At 36.6% G+C, this 13,990-nt stretch overlaps 1 protein-coding gene across 2 annotated transcripts in view; it reads left to right on the forward strand.

Annotated features, from left to right (window-relative positions):
* Positions 1-13,990, forward strand: part of dpy19l3 (dpy-19 like C-mannosyltransferase 3) — a 51,014-nt gene that overhangs the window by 17,043 nt on the left and 19,981 nt on the right. For both annotated transcript variants that reach the window (XR_015710542.1, XM_087784774.1), the window contains exons 7-16: positions 62-185; positions 347-481; positions 1,907-2,038; positions 2,418-2,519; positions 2,652-2,725; positions 3,657-3,815; positions 4,612-4,746; positions 8,553-8,664; positions 10,772-10,828; positions 10,958-11,040. Coding sequence is in view for 1 of the 2 variants with exons in the window: in XM_087784774.1 (XP_087640900.1) it covers positions 62-185; positions 347-481; positions 1,907-2,038; positions 2,418-2,519; positions 2,652-2,725; positions 3,657-3,815; positions 4,612-4,746; positions 8,553-8,664; positions 10,772-10,828; positions 10,958-11,040 (1,113 nt within the window). In the remaining variant the exon portion in view is untranslated. The remainder of the gene's footprint in view (positions 1-61; positions 186-346; positions 482-1,906; positions 2,039-2,417; positions 2,520-2,651; positions 2,726-3,656; positions 3,816-4,611; positions 4,747-8,552; positions 8,665-10,771; positions 10,829-10,957; positions 11,041-13,990) is intronic.

The following is a 13,990-nucleotide window of genomic DNA, read 5'->3' on the forward strand; positions in this document are numbered from 1 at the left end:
GCTGGCGTCACATTATGTTCGCAGCATCAGGTCTAATCCTGGCCTGATCTTCCCTTTTCAGGATCGACACCACCAGGGTGGAGTTCACCATCTCGCTCAGAGAAAACTGGTCTCTGCCATTCCTGGCGCTGCAGGTTGCAACGATCACATGTTACCTCCGACCCCAGCTCACTGCCTTACAGCAGGTACACCCCCCGCCCCCCCTAACCATGTTCCACCTTGACCATATCGATTTGCTCTGACTTGATGTGTCCATTAACAGTTAATAACTAGCTGTCACCGTGTTTAGACTAATGTGCTTTTAGCGTCCAGCTGGAATGACTCATCATTTTCCGTGTCTCCGCAGAAGGTGATGGTGTGGTTGATGTATGTGACCACGTTCTGCTTCTGTCTGACGTGGCAGTTCAATCAGTTCATCCTGCTCGTTCAGGCTCTCATTGTTTACACGCTGGACTGCGCCGACCTCCTAACAGCTACGCAAGTACGTCGGCCTCAAAGCACCCACTTAGATGGCTTTGTACTTTGACCTAACATTGATCCTGCTTGAGTTTGCGCTTTGAATGTACTTGTTTGAAAGAGCACAACGCTCAAACTAAAATGAATGCAGCTCCTTTATCTTCATTTTGCATTACATTACTGTTAGTTTTTAGAATAGACATATTTTATTTAATCTCCACATCTGATCTCGCGTAGATGCATTAAAAATATTCCACAGGAACTATTTTAAGGAGGAATATTTTGGACCATTTCATGTCTAGGTTTTGAAAATATGTGTTGTCAAAAAACGGACATGGTTAACTATTGGTATCAAGTCTTACTTATGTTGCTTAACTAGTAGAAGAACATGTTTTAAGTCACACAACCCATATATTAAGCTTTTTCAAAACACCCTAAACAATAGGCCATAAACCATACTGTTTATTGTTTATTGAAATATTAAGGCAGATAGACAACATATTTTCCCTTCATGTTTTAAATAGCTTCTAGGTGGTTCCCAAAGTGCTAGTTGAAAAGCAAATGCATACACATGCCAACATTATTAATTTGGAAATTTTCATTTCATTATTATTTTAGATTCTCTCTTCATCTAAATTATACTTTACCATTCTTGTCATCTTACAAACTGCAAGCTGCCACTATGTGCTTCCAACAAATGTTTTAAGAAAACATCCACATACAAATGTGTTGAGCAGAATATATTATATAAGCTCTCAATTGAGGAAGTTCAACAGTACAACAATCTAAATGTAAGCACTTTTGTATCTGTTTGTATACATGAAATGTGCCCACAAATACTTTATTCATATGATTAATGTAGTTAGATTAGACGTTTTTTTGATCAATATTGAGCTGTGAATAATGTATTAAAGCGCAAAAATGTCAATTTAATTTATAATGTAACTTGTCCACCAAGTAAAACAGAAGGTAAACAAGCAGTTGGAGAATTGCTTTTGATTTCAATGGAATCCATGATTCACACATAGAATAAATAAAAAAATAACAATTAACATTTTTTTTTACCAATGTGCTTAATGAATAACTATGTTACGTAAAATACTCTTGATAAAATCATACTGTTGATAAATATAATTTATTAGATGAATAGCTAGTACTTTATTAGCTATCAAAATCATTTGTATGCAATCAATTGTGATAACAACCAGTAAGGAAATAATAGTATACAAAATGTATCATTATTTTTCGTTCATGACAAAATTAGTAGAATTTGGTGGACAATAATTTCAAGCTATGTTTTTGTTGCTTTCTGTTACTTATAGCATTGTAAACATCTTGAATCTCAACTATATTCATTAATTTCTTTGAAATGATTTTAATCTTTTATAATGCACTCTTCTCGCCTGTTTAAAAATGATCTGTTTGTTCTCTAAATGTGACTTTTTTTAAGGTAACAACTCTCTACCTGGTACAAGTGTGTGGTCTACTTAGTGTGTGGCTCCTCCAGTTCTGCAACTCGATGATCCTAGGATCACTGGTGCTGAGCTTCATTGTTGCCGCGCTCTTCATCAGACACTGCCAGGTCAGTTTGCTACACCCAGTCATAGGTCTGTGCTGTCGCCTTTTCATGCTTTCAGCAGTGGTTCGCATCAAGTGGAAAGGTAATTTGCTCCAATCATCTGGTGTCACGGCCAACAATGCTAGAAACCTTTAATGTGACGGTGTAAAAGGTGTGCTGTGAATCACAAATAAGGGAAGAGTTATCTAGTCTTTTTCCTTCTGGGTCAATTATTTTCCTGCACATTCAGTTGTTTTGTTTTTTATTAAATAAGGAAAAAATAAATGATGACCTGCTTGACTTGCATTCAAATTCATAAAAGCACATAAATGCCTTTGTTAAGATTTTATTTGACATTTTTCAAGTGTTTGTTGACGGATAATTGTCAATGCGGCTTTTCCAGACTGGGTTAAAGTGTGGAAGCCCCCTGGTTCGTCTGGGAAAGCTGTTCCTCCACACCATAATCGTTCTCCTCCTCACCGTTGCGTTCAACTTCATGGCAAAGGTATAACTTTAATGTGATAAAATATTGAACCCTTAAAAATGTTTTCTTGTTTGTGTTCAAATATCTGCCTCGAGTCAGTTTTCTTCCATTCCAACCGTATCTGTTATGTCTAATTCTTCTGTTTGTTTTCAGAAAGCTCTTCAGCTCCAATCTGATGAACACATCTTCAAATTCATCAAGTCGAAGCTGGGATTGAGCTCAACAAGGTGTGGGGAGAGCAAACGTGTACATTCAAGTGTAGTTTTGGAATCATTGTGTATCATATTCACAGTTCATTTTCTACAGTTGTACAGTGTTTGACAGTCGACTGATTTTCCTCTGCAGTGTTTTGGCACCTCGTACGTCAGTATGGGTGAATAATTGATGATAAGGGCACTTGTTGACCGGGTGCTGAATGTGTGTCACTGAGAGTCACACAACACAAAGCTACACAAATGGCTGTTACATTATTCAAGACGATGTGGGAGCTTCTGTTTTCTTCTTCTTCTTCCGTCCCAACTTTTTACTGTTCTAGACTCATTGACTCCATTTTAAAGTATTTAATTTATCTTTTATGATGTCTTACAAGTAACAACATGATGCACTTTATAATTGTATTTTAAAATGAAACGAGACATCAACATAAGACTAATAGAGGCTGATTATTTTAATGAATTATGTGTATTCCAGCAACCATCAATCTTATGTTTTAATAGGACATTGTAGGGCTAATTAATCATTAGCAAACACGTGTATCTATTTTGGAAAGCTGTCAGCTTTTATTATAGTGCCCTTAAAAGATTATTCATTCATTTATGTCTTAACGAAATCGAGTGTTCATTTCGCATCTTATTTATTAAATAAAACCACGAGTGCTCTTGGAAGTCATTATCTTTAGTGGTTTACAGGTTACATACGCATATAGTTGATAGATGGAGATTAATACTCGCATAGCTTTGTAATGAAAAACCAATTGTTTCTATCGACTTTAGTTGGTGTTTTTTAATGCTTATTTTTAGCTCTAAAAAGCTTTGTTAAAGGTGTGATCCTATGGATGAATCTAAATAAGTTTGCAGTCCCGAATCCCTTATAAAAAGAACCAAATAATAAGTATGTGATTTTTTCTCTGAGTCTGAATGGGTTATCTCCATATTGCAGAGATTTTGATGCCAGTTTGTATCTCTGTGAGGACGCCTTTGGCCTCCTGCCTCTGGACACACTGGAGCGCTTAGCTGGAACGCTGCTGCTGTATCCCTACTGCCCAACACTGCTGTTGCTCGCTGGCACCATGGCTGTGGTTGCACTTAAAAACCTGAGGTAGGTGCTGCATCTGTCAGTCCAACCATCTGAGGTTGGGTCACAGCTTTGGCATCCAGAACAAAGATGCCCAAACCTAAAAAAAACCCCAGAAACAATCATCAAAATAGTTCAAACAGGAGTGATGAGCACTCAAAAATGTCCTGGGTCTGTCCGTGGTGTGAAATTGAAATAGCTGTTACATATATTATAAGTGCTTTGGTTCCCAGCTCCGAAAGAATGTTATGTCCATGACTTTCAATCCCAGAGAGTTTCAGTTTCACTGCACCACGACATCAAGCTGGAGTAAAGATTGAACCACATCTTGATTCTTCTTATTTTTTTAACAAAGGGATTTTTTTTTTACAAGCTACATCTGGAATTGTAATTTGCCGGTAGAGGAAGGTGAGTGGCAGAATCTAATCACATTAGCATATCAACTCGCCCACTGCTGTCGAGGTACTTAAATGCAAACCACTGGGAATAAATGGTCGGTTGCCAGTTGTGGAATTTATTTAAATCACGTCCCCACTTTATAAAGAAGACGATTGGATTTTGTGGTCAAATAGAAGACATTTTAAGACAAGATGCGAGCACAAGGCTAAATCTTGGGTGTGACATCATGCATCTTAGGCCTTGAAGCAGTCACTTGAGCATGACAGTGTGTCTATTGAGCAACTGGTAGTTGAATAAAAGCTGCTGAAATCTAAGAAATCTCCAAATCAATTACACCCACATTTTCTTCGGCATATTCTTTCATAGCTTTTGGTGTTCATTTGTCAACCTTTGTATCACATACAGTATTTTCTTATCTCAGTAGGAGGGAGGGCAGTTCAGTTGGAGAGAGGACATCAACTGCTGTGGATGGACAGATGTCAACATTTCGTCCAGATGTGGCATATAATCTGTTGCATACATTGTTCTTCGGACTGTTGGCTTTTAGTACAATGAGGTGAGTTGTTTTGTATGTTTGTCTTTTATGCCACTTGAAACACTTTGTTTGTACCTTTTTTTTTTTTTTTTGGTTATTTAGAATCAAAGGATTATTTCAAACAGCAGCATTAAACATGTATTGTTGTTGCTTAAAGCAAAACATATGTCATTTTGGCTTTATTATTCTTTTTTTTAAATATTTTTCTGCAATGGTTGGTTTAATGTTTAACAGTCATGATTCAATTAGTAGAACTCCCGCTAATATTTTAACTATTGCGTTTACTACAAAAATTAGCCTGGATTATCCACTTGTAGAATCGGCATGTGTCACATGACCAGCAGATTGATCTAAACGAGATACTATATGACATTACTAGGAATTTAAAAAAACAAAAACCCAACCCGATAGCCTTTATCTCCATTTGTAAACAAATGTACATGCAGAAAATTGGCAAACATAGAATCTACAACTTTGCTGTTATGCTATTCTGTCACAAGGGGGAGCCAGAAACTAGGTTCAAAAAACTACTGATAGGGACTTTAGGCAGTAGTTTTTCACCTTTAAATCTAAATCACGTAAAATAACAAAAAGTCAAAACCCAAATGGAAAATTCAAGTCTAAACTTTAGTTTAGTTAGTAATTAAGTCCAATGCTTTTGTTGATACCGCAAGGTTGGCTCTGTTTTATTTAATGTAATTGTGGTGACAATTAATCTTTAGAAAAATTTAATAATAATCTAATTCCTGGTGTTTAAATCATAAAAAGGTTGCTGTAAGTTATTTTGAGATCCTATAGTTTAAAACATACTCTAAAAGTATACTTTAGGTTTTTTAAGACATACCAAAATGTTCAAGTTTTCCTTTGATTTAATTCTTTTGGGCAAAAACAAGGTTTTTCTGCAACTTTAAGAACAGGGAATGCATGTTTATCAGGTTTGAGGTGAAAACCTCTGCTTAGTCTTTTTAGCATCAAGTCACGAAAATTGGGCTGTTAAAGATGTTTGGAATCAAGCTCGACTCGTGTAGCCTCACTCACGCTGACCCTTGTGAATCAGTGGATAGTTATCTATTCAGCCTGGAGCTGTTTTTCTCTCTTTTTTTTTTGTCCGAGTCATTCTGTCTATCTCAGCCAGAAAAACTACTTTATAAAATATAGACTAGGTGCTGAACGAGGGGGGTCATCCATATTAGCTCAGTGATAAAAATTCTGTATATCAAGTTGCTTGGACATATTTCGCCCGAGGCCTGCTTCAATACAACAGGATTTTTATGGTCGCCTCGTCTGTAATTCTGGCCTCTGAACAATTAGAAGACCTCAGTTGAAGCAGACGTGAGGAGTTTACACATATACCAGTATGATCGGGAACATCAGGACGTGTGCGAGTTTTTGGATATTGTTGGAAAGTGTTGGACAAGTATCATTTCATCCAAGGAGTTGGAAGAAGCAATAACAATTAAGTACGGTCGATACTCTGTGTTAGATATATTAACTTGAGATATATTTGCTAACAAAACCCCTCTTTTCAATGTAATAATAGTGGGAATTTGTCACATCCGTTCTTTTATCTTGTAGATGCTTGTTGATGGATATTGCAGTTCAGTCAGCACGTCAGTTAGGGTCCAGGATTGTGCTTTATCTAAATGGACACAGCTCAGGACCAGTGAATTCCTCTAGGGTCTAGAACTTTTACATGTTGAAGTTTACTCTAGGTTACCTTGAAACTTGTCTCCTCTTCGTTGGCCATCGTACGAGCACAAATTTTGACTACAGCACTATACATCTTTGACTCACTTCCTGCAGCAGGATCAATTTGGCAAAAACCGACTGCCTGATAGCCCCTCAGCCGACACCATCTTCTCTGACAGATGCCACGCTCGAACTTTGGAGCAGGAGCCATGACTCCACTCCTGGCTGTTTTTCCTCTGTTTCCTGGCTAATTTGTCCCTCTGACCCAGTACTGTGTGTGTGTGTGTGTGTGTGTGTGTGTGTGTGTGTGTGTGTGGGTGTGTGTGTGTGTGTGTGTGTGTGTGTGTGTGTGTGTGTGTCTGTGTGATTTTTTGTTCCTGCTCTGTTTCTACAAAACTAAAAACAAATTTCTTTTTTTTCATACAATTAGTTTAAACTTTTATCTTTTAGCTTTTTACTACAATTTCATTTTCTTTTTACAGTTGGTGTTCCTTATATGCCTACTTTCTCATACAGTTTTCTAAATTGTTATTTTTTTATTTATTGACAATAGATGTCAAAAAATAAAACAATAGAACTCAACATATTTGTTCTTCAACAAAGGCAATTAAAATGAGAAAATGTTTTAAATGTTGAAGTCTTTCCCTCCAAGATGTAGTAAGTCCCTCATCATGATCATGTTTTAATTACTTTAAAAGTTTTCCCCCGTCTGAAATCTTGGCAAACGAAAGGTTATAAGAGTCCATTATGACGTAATAATGGCTTCTCTCTTCCTCCTGCTTTGTTTATACAATGAGTCCATTGGAGGTGGGGACTCACCGGGATTGATGATGCGCTGTGACAAACCTCAATGCTTCACAAATCTTAAAAGAGTTGGTGTAGTTATGGTAAACAAAATTTCATCTCCAGAAAAAGGAAGTGTTTTTAGTGGACAGCGCTTAACAACATTTTCTAATGTAAATATTTCAATGAAAAGAGAGATTTGTTAAACAGACACACACTGATGAGTACAATAGAGGTCCTAGATCTATTTAAGAGACACTTAAATTAACACATTAGATGCCCTTAGTTATAGCTTCCAGAAGCTGTTCTCACATGCTTGAAAGTGATTGCCTGAAAGCCCCTAGGCCTGACACACAGTGGGATCAATGTTCCTGATCTGAATGAAGGGTCTGTTAGCGCAGTTTTCAGAAAACTGCTTTGTCATAAGCAAGAGGATGTATGCTTGTAAAATCCATGTCTTTGGGGAAAAAACAAACTGCAACTAAACTTGTTAAGTTGGGGCATTAATCCCAGAAGCCTCAAGATGAGCCTTTTTTTTGACCTGTAGAGTATATTACATAAACTGCATCAAAGTCACTGAATTATAATGAGAATGAACTGTTGTTTCTAAAGTGCATCGCATCAGATGAATCCGTTTTTGCTTGAAAATTATTAGCTGGAAATGTAATGAAAGCATTTTGATGCACTAGGCATGAGGGGGTTAAAAGATATCCAACATAGATATATTTCCGGTCAAAGACTTTATAAAAGCCAAGAAATAGTTATTGCCTGCACCCAGTGCTCTTCTTGAGACCAAGTATGATAATAATTACCACCGCAATTTCTGATAGAAAATTCTAAGGAAAGGGTAATTATGTCAACATAGAAAACAGGAGCGCATATCTACTGTCTGAGGTTGTGAGGGTTCTTCTCCATGAACAGTTGCTCCTCTAGACCATTTGTTAAAATGACTTTTTTCAGTTAGGTCCATAAAAAACAAACAAAAAGTGGACTCTTCTCAAAAGAGCTGATAGAGAAGCCAGAGATACACTGTGACATTAATACAAGGAGTATTTAATTCTCCCCTTCCTGCCTTGTATAGGGCTCCAGCAACCTTTCAATAGTTCTCAAAGACTCTCTGTTGTATGTAGTGTAAAATATATCTGATCGTTGTGACTTTGTCCATTCCATGAAGGAACCAGATGTTCCAAGCTTGCTTGGGAACTTGGGAACTTGGGAGGCTCTAAGTTAGAGCTGGATAAGGATCTTATTGATGTTAAAAAAAATGCTTATTTTTAAAGGCGGCTCAATTCTTCAAGCATTCTTTTATACAGCCTATACTGTAGGCTCTTCACTAACACTTCTTTCCTTTCTAGAATGAAGTATATTTGGACGGGTCACATGTGCGCTGTTGCTGCCTACGGCATGTGCGGGACAGAGTTATGGACTTTGATTCTCAACACGCTGCGCTGCAACAGTAAAGTTATGGTAAGACACAACCACACTTACGCAGGACATGCTGAATATGTGCTTTCATATTTTTTTTTAGCCCGAATGTTCATAAACACAGACCTTAAATACTTTATTCTGACGATCGTGAAAGAAAAAGATCCTACCCGGAAGTATGTAGAATTCATGATTGTAACCTTAAATGCTTTTTCACACTAACAGTAGAACACAAACTGTTGATGTGAGGAATGGCTACCATTCTCCTTGGGCTATATGTTACTGCACTGAATAATACTAATATTCTTGTAACAACATGTTCTTAATTGCCTGAAAAAGACAAATGACTTGTATTTGTCAAAAGCTACCAACACTTTTATTAGAATCTGATACAGTGTTTTTTATGTAAAGTTATTAAATTCCAAGATTACTCTTAATGCATTTGCACATAACTTGCTAGGCAATATGCAATTGTATTTACATAATTATATATACATTTTAAATAAGCAACTTTATTATTGTATATGTTTAGAAAGTCACTCCAAAAAGTTATCAACTTTGTATTTTGTATGATTCTTCTTAGCTGTCTTCACTGTTCTGTTGTATTACTTTTGACCAGTTTCGGCTGCCGGCGGAGTATTTATTTTATTATACATATATTTAATATATACTGGCATAGAACCGAAGAGTGAGGTGTAAGTAAAGATGTAATTTGGGTTGAATGATCGATTTACCATTAACTAATATTAGGATTTTGGTTTCCTTATGTTAAAGAACAAAAGGGTGGGTTGCTAAAAGTTTGAATGAATTTAAGGACTCAAAAAGACATAATTTTAATCAAAAGAACTCTCTTTATACATAAGTTGTTTGAGAGAGTTTGTTTACAGATGAATATTTGGTTTAAAAAAATATATAGTGCTGCGAAACCGCTGACCTTGTTTTCAGCAGCTTATTACATTGTAGTTTGCTACACATTCTCCATGGACGCATAATGTTTTTATTCTGGTTCCAGTTCATCATGAACTTCAATATGTGTTATTCATGTAATTCATTTTTCAATTAAAGCACTTGTGTGCTTATAAAAAAAGGAAAACATTTATTTGATAAAGACAGAAAAAAGTGTTGAGTGATTTAAAAGCCCTTGAAACAAGCAGAAGGGAATCACAATTTATTTTTTAATTAATTTGCTGTTTTTCAAACTAAATACTTTAGTGAGTTATCTTTTAGTATGAAAAATTATATTACATGGCAAGTCTTAATGTCGATGCGGTTGAGTTAATGTACTTTAAGTCTAGTATGTAATTCTTTAGGTTCTTTTCACGGCTTTTTGAATCAATCTTTAAAAAAAAAAAATCCATGAAACTATTGGTTTCATTAAAATATATTCGCCATAATAAGCAAGTTTTATGATGCAACTAGTTATAATTCAATTTCTGTCTTGCAATTAAAATTTAGATTTTTCACACAGCATTTGCTCAAAACATGTTGTATTTATATAAATGGATACATTTGTTGTGAACAACAATGAAATTTAAACAATTTCCCGAAGGAGACCTCCTGAGGGATCAATAAAGTTTTACCTTACCTTACCTTACCTGAAGCCTAAAAATAAAAATGATCGTTTAAAGTATCTAATTAAAAAGGGTTGCTTAATTCATTTTTGTAGACAAGATTCCAACTAAATTATTACATAATAGTCCTATAAATTCAAAATAATATACTCCAGCATAGTAAGTTTCTTAAAATAAATGCTTTCCCAAATTGAAGGGTTTGTAGTTATCATGGAAAGTTGGATGTTTTACTTTTAATCTGATACTTGTCAAAATTGATTATTTATCAGCTCAATCTTTACAAAAAATAGTTTGTATTATTGATGGGAAATAAGTTTCACTCTGAGTTCTTATACTGCTTTACAGCAATGATGAGTATTTTATTCTTGCAAAGAGCTGTGATAGTTTGGGCCACTTGGTGTCAGTGTGGTCCTTGTAAGACAATCAGATAACGGCCATACAGTGTGGATCACCGTTTGTCTGTTATCAACAGCTTCTCATCGCTCTTACTAATATCATCTTCTTTCCTGTTGCTGTTTCTGACGTGATTATATTATTTCATTGTTTGATCATTTGTTTTCTGTCTTTTACTTTTTCAGCTTAGGCTCGTTCGATATGCACTTCCAATGGCTGTGATCGGCTACCTCTTTTACAAGGTAATCATTACACCGATGATCCAAAAACATTGCTAACGATTGTTGTGAGAAAATCATCCGCCACTAAGTGAAAATTGTCATATTGTCTAACGTATTAACCAGTAAATCTTTGCTGTGATTTCTTCACAGTTCTGGCCTAAGATCATGGAGGAGATATCAGAATTGAGGGAGTTTTACGATCCAGACACCGTGGAGCTCATGACCTGGATTAGGTAATTACACTCCATCACCCCCACTTGCACACAGCCTTCACCACATGAAAAGAAATCTGATTATCATGTCTCCTCGGATAAAGTTTCCCTCTGCTTGATGTCCTAGATTGGACTTTCTCTGTGTGTACCTGGGAAAGTGTTTGCACATGTGTCGTTGCACTTGTTTATTGGGGACTCCGGCCAGTGAGTGATGAGAGCCGATGGGTGTCCATGAATAAGACATGGCGGTGCTGGAAAGGACCCAGCTGTTGGCAGAGCTCTGACTCCACCTCAGGGCGTCTGTGGTTCGGGCGTTCGATCAAGAGCATTAGCCTGATGGGATTTGAGAGGATGCTCTGATTTGAAGCTGCTCCATACTTTTGCTGCTTCATTTGTTTATTTTATTCCACTTGTCAGTCAATTTCATTTTATACGCGGATAGTTTATGCTCGCTGCACATCAGATTGACGCAGAGCTTTGTGACTCTTGAGCAAGGACAGTAAGTAGTGAGGACAGACAGTAGCAATACCAATTTTGTAAAAGTCTTTCTTGACATCTGTTCTTGATTTTGGTTAAAAGCAGTTAAACATTATGTTGAATGAAATACTTTAAAATGTGTATCCTTGAGCATAAACTCAAATGAACAATACTAAAAGTTCATTAAAACTCATCTTCTTTGTCCTTCATGTATAGTCCTTTTGGGTGGAACTCAAATTAATGTTGAGCAACAGAGGCCTGAATCTTCTCCTCCTTATTATTTCTTTATGGTATATTCTCATCACTGGTAAGGGGTGGCTATTCATTTCCCAGACCTTGTTTCTACCATATAACTGACTCTTTAGTTCTAGACTTTCTTGAGGTATGTTGTAGTAGGCTGTTTGGGGTTTGCCATGGGATTTGTAGCTCTTCTGTACATTTCTGCCTTCTGGCAGTGTTATTCCCTCCATATAGACTACCCTTGCTTTTTTTTATTCCCTCTTTAGCCACATCCTGGTTTTGTGGATCACTGATTTCATGTCTTGCTCACTCTTTTCGTACAGCTTAATATCATCCACCTAAAGAAGTTGACTGATGATGGTCCCATTTTACATTATTAGGCTGAATCCTATGCATCAAAGTTGCACTCAAGTTTGCACAATTTTCTTCACCTTGTACACTTTGAGACATTCTAAGATACAGGAATATGGCATTGAGTTGTCGGGTTTCTTGTAATCAATCCTGGCAGTGCACAGGTTTGTCTGTCTGGTTCTGTTCATTCAACCAGCAGATGGTGTTTTGCTCCCCTTGTAATTTTACCAATGCCCCTTTGTGTAACTGTCATGTACGTTATCACTCATCGTTGTTGCACTAATGGCTGACGGAATTTTCCATGTTGTGGAGGGGCCGGTGACTGGCCAATAGACGGGATTGTTTCCGCACAGGAATATAACTTCCGTTGGTCAGCCATCCAAGGTGGATCCCATCTCTCAGCAGTTGGTTCATTTTTACTGCTAGCTGTTCATTGTCGGCCTCTATTCAGTATTGTTTAGCTGACTCTGTCTTGGTAGGCAAGTTCCTCGTTCTCATCTCTTTTCTATTGCCTTCTATCGTTACAGTGGCCTTTTTATCGTCAAAATTGCCTGGTTCATTGGCGCAGACCTTGTTAGCCAGAGTGATGTCTGAGCCGGTGTGGCTTTCTTTGATCCGTCGCTTATCATGTAATGAGGAAAGCAGTGGCGTTAAGGATCTCGCCCAAGGACCCACATTACTGTAGAACATTTCCTTCTCTTTGATTCTTGTGTATGGCCGTATAGATGTATGTGGGATCGTGCAGAGTGGTAAAATAAAAAAGTAAAAAATAATACTAAAACGCAACATTATTTAATTTGTTGTTTTAATCAAATACCTTAAAACAAAGCAAGGCTTGCAGAGCTCAGTTAAAGGTTGTTGATTTAAGTGTGTCTTAAAATTGATCTTGGACCTCTGTTGTACTCATCAGTATGTGTTTGTACAAAATTCTTTTAACTGAAATATTTACGTTTGAAAAGGCTCAAGCCCCGCCCACTGAAAACACTTTGTAATTTTTCCAGAGATGAAATCTTAACTATAACCACCGCCACTCTGCTGTGATTGGTCAAGCATTGAGGTTTGTCACCTCGCATAATCAATCCCGGAACTTTCCAGTCCAAGGGGCTCTTTGTGTTAACCAAGCAGGGCATTTTAACAGCTTAATTTATTAAGTAATAACTTCAAAATATGGTCATGATGAGGTACTAACTGCATCTTGGAGAAGAAAACTTTATTATTTAAATCATGTATTCTGAGTCAGAAGAGTTGGGTTTTCACATTAGTTGCCCTTTGACATAATCCTCAGTAGCAAAGACTGAATGACGGAAAAGTAGTTGTAATGCATGACAACAATCTTATTTAATAGAGCCATTTCTGATTGTCAATATGAATTAAACTAAAGAAACACTGCACAGTTAAAAGAGCTTGGGATTGATAATGACGACTGGTCACTCTGAGCTTCAGTCAATAGTGCCCCAATAAACACACGACAACATCTTTGTTAATGAGTCACCCCGCCTGAGGTTCTCATTACCCTTCATTTATTATCTTATTAACCTCTACTTATACCCCTATTAACCTTTTCTATTCATGTGGGAGTTTGTCAGTGTCACCCTTTTATAATTAAAATGTTCTAATTGCGTTTTTTTTTATTATGTTTTTTATTTAAGGAATTTATTTTTTTCTTTTGTATAATTACAACTCACAAGCGCATCAATTGTACTAAACCTTTGAAAAACAGTTCCTGCACTTGGATCTTTTAAGGGAGTATAAAACTTGAGATTAACAGCTTGTATTTTTCCTGTGTAAAGAATGAATAATTAAAACATGAGGTGCCAGATGTTCACAAAATTTAATCAACATTTTATTTCCAAAGTGGGAAAAACTGTTTCTATGGGACACATTTTCAACTATTACTGCTCGA

The sequence above is a fragment of the Callionymus lyra genome, chromosome 2, assembly GCF_982586985.1.
Source record: "Callionymus lyra chromosome 2, fCalLyr1.hap1.1, whole genome shotgun sequence".
NCBI classification, from domain to species: Eukaryota; Metazoa; Chordata; class Actinopteri; order Syngnathiformes; family Callionymidae; genus Callionymus; species Callionymus lyra.